Source organism: Myodes glareolus, chromosome 21 (assembly GCF_982192425.1).
Source record: "Myodes glareolus chromosome 21, mMyoGla1.1, whole genome shotgun sequence".
Taxonomy (NCBI): Eukaryota; Metazoa; Chordata; class Mammalia; order Rodentia; family Cricetidae; genus Myodes; species Myodes glareolus.
The window spans coordinates 45,742,970-45,762,848 of NC_142046.1; the positions used below are offsets into that span (position 1 = coordinate 45,742,970).

Consider the following 19,879-nt stretch of genomic DNA (forward strand, 5'->3'; position numbering starts at 1 on the left):
CCACGGTGTCAGAGCAACTGGAGAAAGAGTTCTGTTACTTTGATCACATTGGTCCAGTCTTTTCAACTCTCCCAATAAAGTACTGTCCTTTCGCATGAACGCTGTTTGCTGAAGGCTCAGTGTTTGTAATGCAATTAACTAAGCAGCATTGGTTCCTCTGTCCCTCAGTGGCACTTCTTTATAATAGTCCAGGTTCAGCAGCCACACTGCAGACATTTTCTTCTACCAAGAGTATATGAGACCCCTCCAGATTTCAACATGACGCGTTCAGTTAGCATCTGGAATTCTTCACCTCTGAAAAGCCCAAGCTAGTAAAGACCGAGTGAGTTTGCAGAAAAGGTACAGGTTTCTTTCAACGATGTGTATTTCAAAGAATGACAATAAAGTGTTTTTTTTTTTTAAAATGGGCTTTTTTTTTCTGAAGCAAGGTAAGCAAATCCTAGTACATCCTTAGTTTTAAAAGCATGTATGTTAAATCAAAACCTTTAAAATACAGTTGACTGATCCCTTGCAATTTCAACGTTGGGTTAAACTGAAATTCCCTTTGAAAATGTTATAATTTTCTTTGCTGTGAGATTAGACTAGTAAGCATATTCAGAATGAAACTGGCCCCAAACACACAAGCTCAACTGGCAAAGCAACTGAGCCACTCGAAGACAGAGGTCAATGGGTGGACTTGCAGCTGAATTCTTTACAGCCCAGTGTTTAGTGCAAAATAAATTAATACTGTCAGACACTAAACAGAACAAAACAGCGTCAATGAAAACGTTAACCAAAGACATTTACAAACTACAGATTTGCTGCAAGTTAAGTCAGCATACCAGGGACAGGTCAGAGAGTTAGTGGCTCACACCTTACCACCCCCAAGTACTGTCACATCCCCCCAGAAACACACACTGAGTACACAGCCCACATTTATATTCTGTATTAGTCAGAGAAAAGACAAGCTAGGAAGAAATGTCCATGGTGTTGCTGATTTGCTCTGCTCAACCAAAGACTGAACAACCAATTACTCACTAATCAGCACTAGGATGGCAAAATGCTGACAGGAAGTCCCCAATTCCAATATTTTATGGTTCTGTTCCCTCAAATTTTCTAACTTCAAATTCACAAGAAAAAAAAAGACATGAAAAAGGGACTGCCATTACCTTATACTCTCTGTTGTAGCCTATAATCAAAGTAGGAAGGAAAACTACATCTTGTAGGATTTTAAAAGTAGCACCAGGATGTGGCTCTAACAGGATAATTTAAATGCCTCCTACCCAGCGATGTAAAAACAGAAAGGATGCAAGCTTCTTTTTAGGTATATAATTACACAACTATTTTGCAGGGTTATTTCATTTCTGTTTGGTAATTATATAAAGAATCCAGAAAAAAATAGTATAGTTTTGTAGCCTTTTGGCTAAGAAATCAAACGAAGTAAAAGGATGTAGACATAAAATATCATGAGACACACTATGTTGTACACTCATTTGAAAATGAATGCAAAGAAATTACATTGTTTAAAATGAAGTATACAATTCTAGTATTTTTTTCATTAACTGTTTTCAAGTTATTTTTTTAAAGTAAGATTAGTGCATATGTAACAAAACGTCAACTTTCATTGTTTTGACCAATTCAAACTACTAGATGTTTACTGGACACCTCTACAGTTCATATGTTGTTTATCCATGCTAAGGAAATTAAAAGTGATTTTGATGTGTCTGCTCATTGGAATTTACAGTTCCCTAGTGGAAAAGCAAACAAACAAACAAAACAAACCATGAGTAGAAGCCCTCAATAGGAGAAAGAAAGTGTTGATGACCAAAGGAAACTCGTGTGTGTGTGTGTGTGTGTGTGTGTGTGTGTGTTTGTATGCGTGCATGCACACACACTTATGTTGGAGGATGCTCTTTTGTGCTCAGGCCACAAATAGACATCAAGTATCTTCTTCAATTGTCCCCACTTTACTTTTTGAAAAAGTCCCTCTCATTGGAACTGACACTGATTCGCTTAAGACTGCTGACCAGTAATCCAGGAGACTCCTCTTTTCTCCCCCTCCCAGGCACAGGCTTAGGGGTAAACGAATACGTCAGGCTTTATAGGGGCGCTGGGGATCTGAACTCACATCCCCATACCCTCTTGGCACGTACTTTACCAACTGAGCCATATCACCAAGACCAAACAAAAATATTTTTAATGTGTTTAAGGAAAATCAAGGAAATATGAAAAATCAACCCTAAGTAGAGACTGTGGATGATGCAGACGTTGAGCTGGATACAATCCTGGTAGGATTTTTAGCAATACTGAAGAGTGTCCTAGGGATGTAATTAGGGCAAGCAAAGATTTGAGGAAGTACAGTGAAGAGGGCATGACTATCATTTTAAGAAGATATAACTTTCAACCTGATCTCATTCTTATATTTGTAGCAGATTTATGGGCCCTATATTCGTTGCATATTCCAATTTGACTGCCATCTTTTTTTCAATTTCTTATAGAGTAAGTGCACTAGCTAATTAATACTTGTTGTTTTCCAAGGTGTTGGAGTATCTGACACTTATCCTTGCAGCCAATTAGTAACCATATTTAGTAACTAACTACAATGAAAGGCTCAACCATACATCAAATGGTCCTTTGGCTTCCTTCACTGTTTCCAAGACAAGGACTCTTGCTTCATGAAGAGAAACAGAGCCCTTCTCCACATTCCTAGCTCACTAGTAAAAAGAGAACCAGGTCTGTATTGTTCCTTGGCCATTATGGAATACTATTTTATGACAAAGACAGCTAAGGTTGAGCAGAATTGAAGGATTCAACGAAGCGACCTATAGAGAGGCTTTGGCCCCTACTGTCATGTTTCCTTCACCATCCCTTTCCAAGGCCTGATAACATGCACCATTCTCTACTCCTAGAGTCAACACAGGTTGTGAGCTACTTCTAGCGTGCACCTTTAATATATTTAATTCAGAATGATCATAATTTATGTCTGTAGGTAAAAAAAATACCTTTTAAATAAAGTGAAAATTTGATGACTTCATGAGACATACAAACCTCTGGGCTCATCAATGTGACTGACTTAACTAATTTTACATTTGAAATCCCTTCCGGAGAAAAAAGGAAATATGTTGCTTCCCCCTGACCCCACCCTCCTTTCTCAAAAACAAAAAATCAAAAATACTCACATTAACTACTCTGGAGTAGGGCTTATGAAAATGTGAAGTTTTTTTGGGGGGGAGGTGAGTTCTTTCTTCTTTCTTTTTCTCTGTGATCTCCTCCCCACCCAGAGACAGAATTGCTATGTATTCTGAGCTATTCTCAAACTTGGGATCCCAGCACGTATCACTATGCCAAGCCCTTTTATGGGAACTTTTGTTGTTGAATGATGACACTAATGTCAATACAAAAAAGTAATCAAATTTTACAAAGCTCAACTCAAACACACCTATCTGTTTCAAGAACTGGAACCCCTGTATAGCAATAAAAAGTGTTCCACTTGAAAAGAACCAATATAAGAGACAAATGTCAATGACTTTTTCTATAACTTCAGCTATGGGCTAAGAAAATGGAGGGTATCAAGGGAGAAAAAAAGTATTCAAAGAGTAATATTAACCCCAATTAAAGGCATATAGATCTTTACACATTTCAACGTATAGTCAGGTAAACTGGGAATTATTATTTTCCTATAGGCAACCACAAATTCTATTGTTCAGAATATGATATGAAACATGCCACTTCTTAAACAGAGGTATAATTCGCCTAGATCATAGTACACTGGTCATTAATTCCTAACGTGTGGTGACTTTTGAACAAAATTATCTTAGGATCAGATCAGCATAATTGTAAGCACTGTTTTCAGAATCCCACATGGGGGAAAGACCCTGAACTTTGCCTCGACAACTTTCTCTGATTTCTTTTTCCTTTGCCTCTGTCTCCCTTTGCTACCAGCTGCTGTTCATCAAGGAAGGCTTGTCCAGGACAGCAAAGGTAGCCTCACCCTCCCACTCCCTCCCCGCCACAGGCTAAGACCCTCTTAATTAATTCAGACCACCTTCTCATGATCTAAAATACCCATACACTGGTAGATCAAGGGAAATTTGATTTTCCAGATGATCAAGTAATAACCAGCCTTGCAGATAAGTTTATGAGGAATGCGGGTCTCACCACAGTCCCGATGCACAGGTAGGTGGTACATTATAGCGCTGCAGAAGGGAGCTAGCTGAGATAGCGAGGTTCATGGTGAGTATACAGAAGCACTTTGCCCTGCCAAGGAGTAAAGGAGAGCTGCAGGGTTGACTGTTAGAAATACAGACAAATGATTAACAACATGTATTTAGGTATCAATGCATGTGCCTTACAATCACCCACCTCAACCATTCCCATGGAATCACGTTGTGACAGTGGTTTGGTAACATACTTTCAAAGAAATCTTACAGGCTTATAAAACTCTTGGATTTTATTCATTCTGACACACAAACTCATGTCACATGTGGGAGTGGATTCCCTGAGTATCCTTAAAACTCAGTAGTATAAGATCGTTTTCCCATAGAAATTTTCACTTTAGTGCTAAAACATAAAGGAAAAAAGAAACATTGATTTGGTGTCTGCACTCATTAAGTAATACAATAAAAATAAAAACAGAACAAAGAACTTTTGCTTGTTTCCCTAAGTTTAATGTTTGAATGCTATTGATAGAGATTGTGTTCCCATACCTTAAAAACTCTGGAGATTCTACACATACACAGAATGTTCCTTTAATGGGACACTAGCTCCAGCTAAAATCTATTTCTCAAGGGTCTGCTATCTCAGTATATATAAACAAGTTTCTATAAATAATGGGTTGATATCAAAACATATTTTAATTAAGAAATTTAATAGCATTCAAAGTGCACTTACAATATTCCTGAAGGCAAAGCAATCTTTGCTCACATCGACACATAAAATTCCAAAACTGCTCGTCGGTTTTTTTTTTTTCAATCCAGTTTGTGAGACAAGGATTCGGGCCATTTGAGGTCCCAGTGTCTGCACATGGGTCATGACAGGCATGCCCTCCCCAAAGCTCCTGATAACCTGAGTAATGTAAATGAAATCTCTTTTGAAAAGACAGACTGAGGTTCAGATTGACGGCAGAGAATACGGTGGTTGGGGCCAGGCCATTAGACCCACATCTTTTGGAAAGAGGATCTAAAATTGACTGCTGGTCTAGGATTCAAGAAAAGCAAAGTCAGTTCTAGCAGGACATGCTGCGAAAAGTAAACGTGGCTATTATCCTTAACAAGCTACATATTGGGTATTATTCTTCAAAAATGAGTCATAAAATATCACTTTAAATACTTAAAGTCATGAATATGTACCTCGGCTTGAATGTAATTTTTCATGTTCCAGGAAAGGATACATTCTCTAACTAACCCCGTTAACCTAATTACTCATACAAATACCAAAACCATCCCTGACATCAGAACCTTCGAGAAGAAATGTATCCATGTGCATGCACAAGTGATCCATGTAATAGTCAAACCTACAGTTCTTGTTTAAAAGATTCCCTAAGATCCCTGGAATGCCCAGCAGTGAAATTTACTCCCCCCCCCACCAAAGATGCATTTGAAGCCTGCAAAGAACAAGGCTGCCCTCAATAACTCACTGCTTCAGTCACCCATTCCTATCCAGACGCACTAAACTAGCAAGCAGGAAAGGATAAAAGTAACCTGTTTATTTGACAGTATTTGTTTCACCTTAAAATGGGGATTCAAATGGAAATGCCTTCGATATTAAGGCAATCTCTTTTTTTAAATCCTACTCAAAATAATTATCTGGTAAGATTAAAATCAATGAATCATACCTAATTAAGGTTTATAATTTAGCATCCTTGAGGTATGTGATCTGAGAGAAAGTGTTTATTCTCCATTTCGATTTGAAACAGGGAAAAGGAGGGGGAAATGCAATGGAAATAGAAAAAGCTACTGCAGTCAGAGTAACCTACCACAGTGCCACATATTTGTTAACGACATTGGAAGCTTAACTATTGTTGAAGCCAAACATTTAATAGGAACATATAATAAAAGACAGCAGACTTGGAATTGTGTTACATGAACTGTAGACAAAGCACAGAACACTGAGAAATACGGATTGATGAGCACCCAACTACAATATTCCACATTTACAACATCCTTTCTGCAGAAGATCCCTAAAGGCTAGGTTAAAATCCTTATTTTCTGCTTCCTTTCTTTAGAGGGTATACCAACGGAAAGAGCAACCCCTTGTTGTTACTCAGAACGGAGGTATTTCTTTCCAGGACTCTATAGTATTACGACAAAGTCTTGCAAGGCATTCGAAATAAGTTCCATTTTTCCCTTCCTCTAAAATATCTTTAAAGGCCCCTTCTCCACCCCAGTCTTGGGTTACATAAAAGAAGAGTGACTTTTTGTCAGTTCTTTGATATCTTCTTCCTGGCAATAGTGATCTGATGTAAGAACTACCTTTTGAAAATAAATGGCCCAACTTCAAGTGCACTCAGATACACACTGGCGGGGCATTCCATCATACCTCCATCTTTATCTGAAAAGCTGCTCAACGTCAAGATGTAGTTTGGGGCATCTCAAACGAAACATCTTTTTATTGAGCAGTGCATTGGGAAACAAGAATTTCAGTCTCTCTCTCTCTCTCTCTCTCTCTCTCTCTCTCTCTCTCTCTCTCTCGTGTGTGTGTATGTGTGTGTGTGTGTTTGGTAGGGGGAGGGGGTGAGCGTTTGCAAAGAATGGACAAAGCAATGTAGAAAAGCAGCCACACCCATCAACTACAGTTCAGAAGGAGGAAGGAGATTTTAACACAAGTTGAAAAACTAACTTCACAGTTTGGATGAGATTGCCATCCACTACAAAGCTACAAAAAAAAAAAAAAAATAAAAAAAAAGAGTTGTTTGCCCCCTTAACATGCCTGTCACAGTTATGGAGCTGCAATGCTACTTCCTCACGTCAAAATCCCAATCCTGACTCCAGCCCACTAAGGTGATAATTTGTGTGTTTGTCCCTCTTCCCTGACCGCCACTCAACAAGCAAGGCTTTTCCTATTTTTAATGGTCAGGATTTTATACCCATTTAGATAACTTTAAATTTCTTGACCTTAGGAATGGGTAGAGGTGGTACAAGGCAACGAAGAACCAGCCAGGCTCTATTTATAAATCTCTCTGCAATCCCTCTGTGCTGCTGGTATACTTACTTAACTATGGACCTGTGTACGCATGATCAACAACACCCAGTTCCGAGGAACACAAACAATCATGAGCTATAACAAGTACAAGACAATATGAGATTAAAACAAATATATGGGTTCAAGGGCAAAAATAGAAGCACCCAAAGGCCAATTATTTTATTTGTTCTCTTTAACAACTCCCATTAGGCAGAGTCAAAGCGAATAAATAGAATAGCCAGTCTCACGTCGAAAAACCAGTGATTTTCCCAAAGCTGTCCCTTAATACAGTTTGTAGACAGCAAAGCCAAGTGAAGCCTCATTGCCCCGTAACCTCAGCAGGCACAGGGACCCTAATAGAAGGGCTTTGCACTTGTTGGAATGGTCTGTTGCGGCTGTCTTGAAATTACAAACAATTTTTAAACACGCTAGCTCGCATTTTAATTGTGTGCTGGGCCCTATATACGAAGAAGATGGTCCTTGACGAGGGTCACGGCATTTGTACGTGAAAATCATAATAATAATAAGTCAAAAAGAAAAACACAAAGTTTCCTGCAACATACAGAAAGCCATGACTTCACACCGTGCTGCCTTTCAAATCTAATTCAACATGTTCCCGGTTCCCTGCATAACGTTTTCTCAGGAACCAATGCAGGAAAGTCCAGATCATTCATTCTCCGAGGAGTACAGTCACACACGTACAGTACTCTGCTGTCAACGATGTTTAAAGCATCAGGTTGATGTAAGCCGAGTATTAGTTTATTCTGGAAAAACAAGAAGGGTTTCTGTAGGGAAAATAAAAGGCATGGTTCTGTTCCCTCACCAGCAATATATCTAGAAACCGCTGTGACAAATACATAAATCAATAGCAGAGACCAAAATCCATAGAAAAGAAACCGAGGAAAGCATTTTCTACATTAAGATAGTAAGGGAAAGAAATTTATAAGCGTTTGAAATTTTGTCTCAAAAAAAAAAAATCTTTATATGTAAGTGATATGCTAGTAAATTACATATCATTAGTAATTTTCAATAAAAGCTTTTTGTCTTATAAAATAAGAACAAAATTTTAACAAAGACCAAAATATTTCCAAGATTTAATTTTTTTTCTAAAAAAGATATTTTTTTTTCCAAACCAAAATAAATAAATGAGATAGAAGGCAAAAAAAAAAAAAGAGGCTAACCTTGGGTCTTCATATAATAAATCATGCATTTTACTTTAAAGCGGTATCAGTTTTAAAATATGATTAACAGAAGAGATAGCACAAATGCTAAAATACGGGCGAGCAAACAGAGCCATTTATCCACCATGTGACATGAATCCACAGGAACTGAAATCCGCCCTTGGAGCGGCTCAGAGCAGCTCTTGAACAGTCACCCACATGCCATGAGAGACAGAGTGTCACTACGCCAGCCACAGCGAGCAGGTTTGTTGCACGAAATTACGAAAATATTATTCACAGAGAGCTAGATGAGATCTAGTGTTTTCATGGCTTTGCATCACCTCTCTTTTCTGCCTCCTCAGTCTGAGTGACCACCAGTCAACAGGTATCCAAGGGGCATGCCAGGGCTGGGCAGATACCTGTGGTCTTAGCCCAGGAAGCTGGCATGCCCACCTGCTTTCAATTAGCTTGAAACTACAAGTACCCTCCATCTCCTCCAGGCTTAGCCAGGTCCATGGTTTCACGTGTTTGTCCATTCTTAATTTGGACTACATTTCTTTTGGTAAACATCTTACAGTCATTTAAAGGGCAACAGCAAAAAACAGGAATTAGCAGTCAGCCTTCCTGTCAGAGTCTATGCTTGAATTTACTACCAGACACTTAAATGGAAAAAAAAATTAAAAGTTAAAAAATAAATTTTAAATGACTAAAAGAAGAAGGTGATAAAATTCTAACCATGAAATACCTGCTGAGAATGCCATTTATTTGCATTCTTTCCAAGGGGGAAAAAAAGGATATGACTGTGGGTTCATAAGTTGTCAATTTTTGAACAGCAGCCATTCTAGTAATACCTGAAAAAATAGTTAAGTTCAAATGACACTAGAATATTAGCTCCTATATATCCCTATAAAAAGAATCATGCGACATTTTAACTGCTTGCACTTCTGTTGTATTTGCTTATTCCAATTTATCGATAACTCAAAGAGCAGCTGATATGGTGATTTAAAAAAAAAGCCTCTCCACCAGTAACAGCCAACATATCCACAAATGTCTGCAACAATTTTTGTTATCAAAAATACATAAGTCAATTTAAATTCTAAGCGATTAAATGTATCATCTCCAAAACAATGCCTGTGGCGCTTTAGAAAGTAATATTCGGAATTCAGGCAGGAGAGTTTATTGATCAAAGATAAAAGCTGCAGACATTCCTGTAAAAGCAAGGCTCTGAGAACAACTAGAAAGTTCCAAACAAACAGACAAAAAAAAAAAAAAGCCTGCAATTGTTTCAAATACACTTAAATAATTCTGCTGATCTGGGATGATTAAAACTGACTACTTAATTAGACAATCATTAGGCTTCCAAAAACCCTGAAAGAAACGGGAGTTCAAAGAGCCCACCTTCACCTGGAAATGACAGTCCTGAAAACCACTCCAAACTTTCCACATCTTCTCTCTATAACCTGGGCAAGAGAGTCACACCTAAGCATGCCCTGGGCAAGAGAGTCACACCTAAGCATGCCCTCCTGGAGCTGGGGTGGGGGGGGACCAAACAATTTACCAGGAAGGAAATGAAGCACTTCTTTCAGGAGGCTGAATTTCTAAACTGTTACAAAGAGCAGCAGATTGTCTCTGTGGACTCCTGCAGAAGCTCTGTGCTCTTGTGCTCTGCCCACATGCTTGTATTAGCTGAAGATAATTAATGAAATTTCTGCTCTCCCGCGTGTCTATCAGAAGCAGCAGCCAACAAAATGCTTTCCAAAGTTGCTCACGGTGAAAACGGGAACAACCACGACGAGAAATATTCTCTGCTAGAAGCTCAACCGCAGCAGTCTTACATACAACTTGAGAAAAGAAAGCACGAAAGAGAGAATTCCTGTTTGTGCTCAGAAGGGTTAGATGCTGTTTAAGAAATCCTCACAGATTCAGTGGGAGAAGAAAAAATATTTTGTTAATGTTTCTTGAAATAATTCCAAAAGACCCCACAAAACTCTCTGTTTAGGAGAAGAGCAAAGCAAAGCGAGTCTACTCACATGTCCAGCTTCCAAACAAAAGTCTCACCCTCTTCCAGGCAAACAACAATGAGATTGTATGGTCCTGCTATGATTCTTTCATTGCAGACATGATTAATTAGCAAGTATTACACTCCTCAAAACTCCCACCACACTCTCGCCTGCTTATTTAATAGAGTACATGAAAGAACAAGTGACCACCAACACTGTAAGGCAGGTATCCAAAAACTCTATCCCAAAGAAATACTTTCTTATCTTTGCTTCCAAATATAAAGCAAACTGCTTTGTAGCTGTCTTTACAAAATGTTTCTTTTTTGGGGAAAAAAAAAAAACTAGGTCATAATTTTAACAATGTTTTTAAATTTTGAATAATGCATGCACTGTATTCAGGAAAATGTACCAGGCTTAATGTGTTACCCCTATTTGAAACTCCAAAAAGACTCATAAGTCTGTATAGTTTATATTGATAACCAACCATATTCAAAATTACTAAACAATAGCAATGGTACAGGCAAGCATGTTTGGGGGCAGAGTTTGAGAGGAAATAAAAATGAGTGCTTGGCCAAATAAAATTCAGTTTGTCACAATTATAATTAAAACCCCCAACAAGAGTAAAAAAATAAAGAGAAGAAAGAACTCAACATTTAAATGAATGAAAACTGCTGACACTCAATATTGTTCCAAACACTCTTTCAAAATAATTTCCCTTGTAAAAAACATCTCTTTTCAAATGTCCATATTAATCAAGAAGCTGCTCATAACTGAAGGTATTATAAATGTATGGTTGAACACCATCAATTTCTAAAGCCTGAGACTTCCCCCTGAATCCTTTCCCAACTGTGATGGCTAGTAAACTTCACACAGAGTAAGGTACTAACAAATAGATCTTGCTGGTTTCAGGAAACAATTTTTTAAAAATCTATATTGGTCCAAATATCTCTTTTTTTTTCTCCCCATTGTATTAAATTTAGGATCAAAAGCATCAAAGAAGCTTCCACCTCGGACCTAACTTTTAGAGGATCAATGTGACAAGGCAGGCCCTGATAGATGTTTCTCTTGATAAACGACTTGTTCAAAAGAGACATTGTAGCTTTCATTTCCTGACCACAACACACTTTTAATTTGCAACAGCAGAGCTGCTGAGTGTGGGCACTTGCCCACTTCGTAGCCTTTTAGGTTTGTAGCTCTGGTTCCTTTAGGCCACACATTTGAGATAAACAAAATCTAAAAAACAATCACAGTGAGAGAAAATAGAAGCCACTGGTGCCCTTTCATGCCTATATACATGTAGTCACTTTCTATACACATGTGGGTATATATATGCATACATATGTACACATACACACTACCAGATTCCAGTGAGTGATAACAAGACTCCTGAACACCATTTGCACATCCGGCATTTAAACACACAGAGAAATAAATTATCTGACTATTACTTAATAGTAAGCAACGTGTAGTCTCAGAGTAATTTACATACTACAATTTGCTGTTACATGCCTTCAATGGTATTGTTGCCTGCGCCTGTTTTTACTTATTATTGTAATAATGAGTATTACTACTACCCAGAAACCATGTTTAAGTATCAATACGGTGAACAGTCAAACCATCCAATTTCTGCTCTCAGCACATTGTCCGAGCTCCGATTTAAAATTTATAAATGTAATATCCTCCTGATCACAGGCAGCAGCCCAATCTGCTCTGAATATATATTACAGCTTTAACATCACAGAGGGAAATCGCCCATCTGGCAATCCCATTCGCTCCAACAGCTCCAGGGGAAAGGGGAAAAAAAAAAAAAAAGCTGTGCTCTCTCCTCCTTAAAACATTTCTCAGGGCAAATTATGTGCATCTAAAATAAACAGTCTTCTTATTGATCGATTCAAAGTCAACAAGTTCCAAATGCAAAATCCAATCAAATCCTTCCTATCCTGCAAGTGTGGTGTGTGTTTAGTCCTACAGTCAGCAGAGCCCAGGCAGAAGTGCAGGTCGCGCGAGGAGTCCTGAAGTCCCTTCCCTAGTATTCTCATTTGTGCTATGAGAAAGCACTGGCCAGGGCCACACTACAGACGGCTGGCAGCTTTGCCCCTCTCTTATTTCTTTCTTTTATTTCTGTCCCTCCTTTCATTCTTTTAAAGAGAAATCTATAGCATGGGGAAAACGTAACAACCACAACAAAAAGAAAGACAGTTTAAAGTGCACATATCCTTTGGCCATGCAAAACACTTTCCCATCTTTTAGTTGCTGCTGTCCTCTTTTAGTTGTAATTGAATATCACGAAGTACACACACAGCACAGCCACGAGAGCTATCGAAAATCCCCCTCACTCCATTTAACTGACTTTTGTTTTTTTTTTTTTAAAGAAAGAGAAAAGAGTGATTTCATATAAAGTCAATTCACTGCCCGAGTACTTAATTCTGTCACAGGTTAAAAGTAAAAAGCGCTGACAGACAGACAAGTCAATGGCAAAAGGAGAAAAAAAACTGCCACTGTTTCTTATAAGACATTAAGGACAGGAATAATAAGAAATATGCACTTACATATCTTATTTTCATTTAAAAGATACACCTTCACTCACTTGCCCAATTGGGGGGGGGTCCGCACAGAAGAACCAATTATTCCATAAAGTGCAATCAAGAAAGCAGACAGTCAAATTCCATTCATAGGTTGAGAAAAAGAGAAAAAGAAAATTCCATCCAGTCCTGTGTGTGTACATTATATATATACATACACATTAGTTAGCAATCTTTGCCCTACACCCCCACCCTCTCCATCCAGCTGCCCCCCACCCAGAAACAACAACAAAAAAAAATCCCACCCTGAGTTAAACTAATTTGCATATCATTTGACTTCAGCCCTACAGAGAGCATAACTAGAAACATGCAACTTCAAGATTAAAGCTAAAACCAGTGAAAGTGTCCTGTCCGCAAGTCATGGATTAATCAAAACTAAAAATACATAAACAAGTGCTGGTAAATGCAAGAAAAGCATAGTGACAGATTAAAATAAACAGATATAGACATATTGATAAAGAACTGTACATTGTGAGCATCTGATTCCCAAGCAGACGCCAATGATTTTATCATGCTCTTTAATTTGTCTTCCCTATTTAAATGCAAAGGAAGTAAATTCCAAAACTGACATACCATAAACACTGGTGCTACTGATCATTTCTTGCTGGTAGCACAAAAAGCTGAATTGGATTTTCTCACAAGCAGGAATTCCAAAGGTTGCTTTTCATTAAAGCCACTTTTCCTCTCAGCTATCAAATGTCACTGCCTTGAAACGTGGGCCCTTTCGTCAGGTATTCATTTAACCTACATGCATATAATTAAGGGGGAAAGCAACATCAACAAAAAGGGGCTCTCAGATCACAAGAGAAGAAAGAAAGGAAAAAAAAAGCACATGACCAGGAATGCAAGTCGATGTCAATTTCACTCACTCCCATTGAAACTAACAAGAGCTCCGGGGAGGACGGTAATAGGATCAGTGGATTGTATATACCATTAAATTATACATCTTTCTCTCCCGTTCCTTGCCAACAATACGCCCACCACGCTGTACCCCTCCCGGATGATGTGCTTACATTTTTCTGCAACCGATCCTCTGACATTTTTCTCGATCCCCCAGCCACGAGATTGTAATTTAACCTCAACTTTTTGTGTGTGTGCAAGATTCTTATTTACACTTCGTATTTACTTAGAAGTTAGTTCCCGAAGAAAGTCTAGCCCCACCCTATGGCTCCGCTTTCTTATTTTTTTATTTTTTGAAGTAAAAAGATAGTAGTAAGTAAGCCCAATATCGCGAAAAGCGAGATTCTTGCAGTCACGAACTCTTAATCCCATACTATTGTTACAATGATTAAGCTGCAGAAATATGCATCATAATGTTTCAGGGCTACTTTGTACGGAGAAATTAGACAGCAGGTTGGCGTACAGAATAGAAACGAATGCAAATTAAATTTACTGTTTACGGCACAACTCAGAGACCTCTTCTCACTACAGGTCTTGGATCTATCTATATTCTTTAAAAATAAAACAAAAACAAAAAATTTAAACAGATGGTAGAAAACTACGAAGCTCCCCTTACCTGGACGCGCGGAGTGAGCTCCCGATAGGTTAGCGTAGCATCGATCCGATGTGTTTGCTGATGAATGGAAGCTAGGGTTAAGTGAAGGTGCCTATGATTTGAAATCATTCCAAGTTTTTGAAGGGAAGACGGACTGCAGCCTCTGCCATGTTGGAATTTCAAACCCAAAACAGCTGCTTGGAAGGAGCCAGCATGCCAGAGGCTGAGCGCAGGCGCAGAGCGCCGCCGAGCCAAATTCAAATCACTTTCACACTAAGAGCCAAAGATCAGTTTTCAAAGGAGAGAGGGAGAAAGAGACGCAGGCGGCCGCGCGGCCGGGCGTCGGGAGGCAGTGGCGAGAGGCGGGCGTTGGAGCGCGGCGGCCCGGGAGCCCCGGGAGGGAGCGGCGACGCGGGCCGGGGCTGCAGGGGGAGCGGAGGCGGGAGCGGCGAGCGGCGCCCGGCCGCGGGCGGGCAGGGAGGGCGCAATGGCCGGCCGCCGGGTCATGTTACACGGCCCGGGCCTCGGCGGCCGCCCAGCTTCACAACCGCGCTCCCGCGGCCCGGAGGGGGCCCCGAGGTCATGCCGGCGCTCGGGGACGCGGAGCCCGGCCCAGCCCGCGCTCGGGGAAGAGATGCCCCGGGGGGAAGCGGGCCTGGGTGTCCACGCGCGATCGCGCGCCCCCGAGGGCCCCTCCCAGACCCTCCGGCCACCGCTGCCACCGGGCCAGCCTTCCCCCGCCGCGGCGCGCACGGGACGGGACGCGGAGCTGGGACCTCCCTCCCGCGCCCTGGTCCCCGAGGCCCCCAGCACCAGCCAGAAAATGACTTTATCTGCTAGGGAGAGGCAAGTTGGGGAGGCAGAGCAGCGTGAACCCACTTCTCCGCAGCTGCCTCCCCGCGAATAAATAAAACCCTAAGTGTCTAGGTGTGCGGTCCCCTCTCGAGCTCCCCAGCTCCCCTCCCTACCTCCCCCAGGCGGCTCGGGCAGGGGAGAGCAGCGCCCGGGGGGCCCTCGGTGCAGGAGGCTGGTGCGCAGGCAGAGACCTGGGGCTTCAGCTTTCCCAGCCCCCCGCTATGGAGCAATCTGGGGACCCAGGAGAAGGAAGAGAGTCGGGGCTTTGTGGTGCTGGGAGCTGAGGAAGAATGAAATGTGCAGTTGAGTGTGTGGCTCGCATCCCAGGGAGCAGTGCCGTGCTGATTGTCTGTGGCTGAGATAGCCTTTTGTTCGCAACATAAGGTTTAAGAAACACACACACGTTTTCTGGGGTCTCTTGTTAGATGTAAATGTGCTGCATCCAGACGCTTACTATGCAGTGTAAGCTCAGTTGGTTTACTAATCACCCCGCCCCACCCCCAAACAATCAGGATCATTTGAATGGGAACCTCATTCAGACTTCTAGGCTGAGAGGATTGCCTTCAACCTATTTCATCCTAGACTAGCCAACCATCCAACTGAGATAATAAAGCAAACAATAACATTTGATCATGATGTCTACGAGATAATGTGCCCGGGAAAGTTCTTAAGGAATTGTAATGAGAGAAAGAGAGAGTTGGGTAATAATTCCTCTTCATTTTCATTAAATATGACTTTAATAGATAAATGGTGAGTTTATACTTTGGCCTGGTGGACAGCCAGTCCTCTATATTTCAACTAAACTAAGAATGAAAGAGGCAAATTATGCGTTCGACCAGGAGGCCATCTAGCTGAAAATGTTACCTTTGAAGGTTGGAGCTGAAAATGCACTTGTTTAGGGCGAATGCCCTTCCTAAGTGTCCGCTTCTCTGCCAGCTTCCCGGCTAGGGCTTGAATAGATAGAATCGCTGCTCTCATAAAAGGCCAAACATATACTTAGGAATTAATTTCATTCTTCATTTGAGATTTCCTTGCATCTCAATAGATGAGTTTATCACAATCAAAAAATTAAATAGTTAAATCTGAGCAGAGGACAATCAACGCTGGAAGTACGGTGTGCCAGAACATATTTGTAAGCGATGAGATTTTTATTTGGAATAGATTTTGACCTGACTGCGCTTCTTTTTTTTTTTTTTTTCAAAAAGCTAGGATTGGAAATAAAGCAGAAGAACTTTATTCTGAGGGAGCAGAGAACACTGAGATGATTCTCTTTACATTTTAGAAGATATGATTTAATGCGATACCGAGAAAAGTTGTTCATTGGGTTTTATCACAAAGAAATACGTGTAGGAAAGTATCTGTGGGTCGCTGTTGCAGAATGTGCAGGTGACTTTTGTTTCAATCTCCAAATCACTCTTAATTTCGTTTATTACCCATTTGTGAGGTGACATGCTGAAGTCTCCAGCACATATATAGTTGCTCTCTGTGCCAGACAGGCAGGACTGCCCTGTCCTTGTCTGCTGAAGAAAAAAAAATCTAAGAACTAATCAACCTTCAACATTAAATTCCTAAGACTGAAATTAGAGATCCTGGTCTAGTTTAGAATACTAATGTAAGTATCAGTACACACACACACACACACACACAAACACACATATTATAAAGATATAAATATATCACCATACCCTGGACACAAATACAATGCGTTATGATGACATATTTAAGGTAATTCCCTAGCACAATCTAAAACAAAATAGTCCATGTCCTTTAGAAGAGAAAAAGTATGATGAACAAAAGTTCATTAATAGATAATAGCTAGCACTTTCTTCAATTTCCTTATGTATTCATTGAAATATTATTAAATCCATTGTTCAACCTACCAACGCATATAATTTAACTGTAAAGTTACAAAAAGGAAAAAGTCCTCAGCAGAGCACTGTATGTATTTACAAAGTTTTAAATTGTCCAAAGTCTAATATACCCCAGAGGAAAGAGGTCTCACATAAAAGCATACACATTATGGATTCACATACATAATAAAAATCCACAGAGGACTTGCCCTGAATGATTTCTAAGTTTTACTTTTATATATAAGCAAAATTTGCTTTTCTCCAATTACTTTGTGTAGAATTTAAAAAAAAATGTTTTTCACAAAGGCTTTATGGCTCTGCCTGCCATGTTTATATTTTTTTATAACACTCTTTAGTTATGTACCAAGAATAAATAGCATTGGAGTGGCCATCGTATTCCATTTCCGTTCATCATTAAAACTTACAAGTCCTGTCTGGCTGAAACCAATTTCCTTTTCGACAATATGTATTACATAACTTTTCTTGCAAAGCATGAGTGTTAGAAATTGAGCATTAAAACAGATTGAGCTTCCAATCAAGGCAACACTTAATTCAGGAAGAACCAACTTGACTCAACCATCCTGTTGTGCTTGGGACACTCCGCCTTGTTCCATCTTCACTTTTTAAATCGTGAAGACATCAAAACATAAACAACTGTATTTGAACAAGTTGCATTTCTACATGGTACATCCTGGCTATGGCTTTTTAAGAAAATCAGAAGGTAACAAGCCTATTGTTCTCTCTGAGGATCAGTATGTGACTGAACATATATGTGAGTGTATATGGTTATGTTTCTCAAGCTGAGAAGAGTTCTATTTTCCCTCCTCCTCATCCTCAAGGTAGTATAAGTAATAACAAAAGTGAAAAATAAGACAATCATGAAGGAGGTAACTGAATTTGATTTTGCAGATGACTGTTCCCTGACCCTCATTAGACTAAGGAGATCTAAGCTAGGGAAGGTATAGGATGGGTATTCATGTCACAGAGAAGAACAAGCAAGATGACCTCAGGTACAGGGGTCAGGAAGAACACAAATATTGGATACTATACAGAAATGCAAGCATAGCAGGCTACTGTGTATAGTTTTCATAAAATGCTGTACATAACTTAATTTTAACTGCTATATTTTAATCTGAAACTTATGTTTAACATATATATTCATAAAATAAACTAATCTCTTCTTCTAAACTATTTAGTAGTCACTGATTAAAATCAAGGCAATCTAGATTTTAAGTATTCCAGTAATGAAAATTGTCATGGAATAATTTTAATGCATCTTTAAAATCGAAGATTATTTAAAGGATCATTATCTGCACTTGAATCCAGTTAAGGTGATTCAAAAGTTTCTAGACAACACCCTCCTCCCAAGAGAAGCAAGTGTAAACCTTGACCTTACTGAGTAAAATTACTGAAATTGCTCAGAATTATGTGTGAATGCAGACACTGTCAAATCGGTCTAGGATGCTTCATGTAGCCCCTTACTAACCCAACCCATGCTGGCGTGATAGTCACCTGAAATATTCCCTTAGCTATGCAGAGATGTATTCTTCGGACGATACATGATAGTGTATGTTTTCCAGACTTTCATTCACATATATTTAAAGTATCCATACGGTTGATTGTAACTTCTGACTGACGGTCCTTTCATGGTTCTCAATTTCATTCAAAAAGTACATACTGAATATTGTGCTAAAAATTGCAGATTTAAACAAATCTGATGTTAATATTTTATGGTTAAAGTCAGATAGCACAAAGTATATATTGGAGGTGCATTTGTAAAAGATTCTGGGCAGAAGGGGAATAAAAGAGTTTTGTTTTGCTTTCTGTTCATGAAGGGGTACAGTTTCTCTGGACTTGGTGGTCTCATTTATCTTCCAAAACATGAACTACTATGGTTTGCACACGCTGTCCTGTTTCTCTTCTCTGTTTCCCTTGTCCTTTTGCCTTATACTTTGGTTAGTCCCACCTCCTTTTGTGTAGGCTGATTTGCTTTAGGGTTGTATGACTGACCTCTTCTAATTTAGGAACTATTCTTCTGGGTTCTCATCAAAACCTGTATCTTTAGGCCCCTTCACAACTGTGCAAAAGTACCTCTGTGCCTGACTCTATTATTAGGTAGTAAGCCTCCTGAGGGTAGGCAGGCATCCGTCTTCACTTTTCCTAACCAAATGCCTTAATTAACACTGAAACTTGTAACTATTTGTAAAAAATGAATGATTCCATGATAGGAGAAGTCATTTCTCCATGAACAGAAAACAGAAATTGTGGGTGTTTGCTGGAAACTGGTACTCTGGTCTGTCTGTATCTCTGTGACACCGGGGCCAAACGTGTGTGGGAAAGAGAAATGGTTATGAGAAGAAGGAGTCGGGTCCTAGTCAAGAAGTCTGCATTTCAATAGGTAGGCAAGAAGAAATTCTGGATGGTTTCCAAGCAAGGGGTTTATGTGAACTTAGCCCTGCTTTGAAAAAATGATGCTTACAGAACCAGAAGTGGGAAACCAATGGTAAAGCTATTGCAGTCTTCGAACACATTTACTGGTCCCTCAAATTGTCGATGTTTCTGGAATGTTCGCTGATGCTTCCTTGCCTTTATTTTTTTTTTAAAAAAAAAAAGAGGGTCTATTTGTATTGATTGTTCAATTCTCCACATCTATTTTGTAATAGTACAAAATGCCATTGTGTTTAAAGGCATTCATTTAATGTCAAAGACATAAAAAGGGACAATACATTAGAACGGAACTTTTCTTCCCCTTAAAGCTGAACGTAGTCTTCCTACTCAT

At 39.7% G+C, this 19,879-nt stretch overlaps 1 protein-coding gene across 2 annotated transcripts in view; it reads right to left on the bottom strand.

Annotated features, from left to right (window-relative positions):
• Fign (fidgetin, microtubule severing factor) overlaps positions 1-14,717 on the bottom strand; it is a 117,996-nt gene extending 103,279 nt beyond the window's left edge. The window contains exons 1-2 of one of the 2 annotated variants that reach the window (XM_048426030.3): positions 14,417-14,717; positions 13,474-13,644 (exon numbers count right to left, since the gene is read on the bottom strand). In XM_048426030.3, the coding sequence (XP_048281987.1) occupies positions 13,474-13,498 (25 nt within the window). In that variant the 5' untranslated portion in view covers positions 13,499-13,644; positions 14,417-14,717. The remainder of the gene's footprint in view (positions 1-13,473; positions 13,645-14,416) is intronic. The other variant, XM_048426031.3, reaches the window with a different exon arrangement.
• Positions 14,718-19,879: the final 5,162 nt, after the last annotated feature.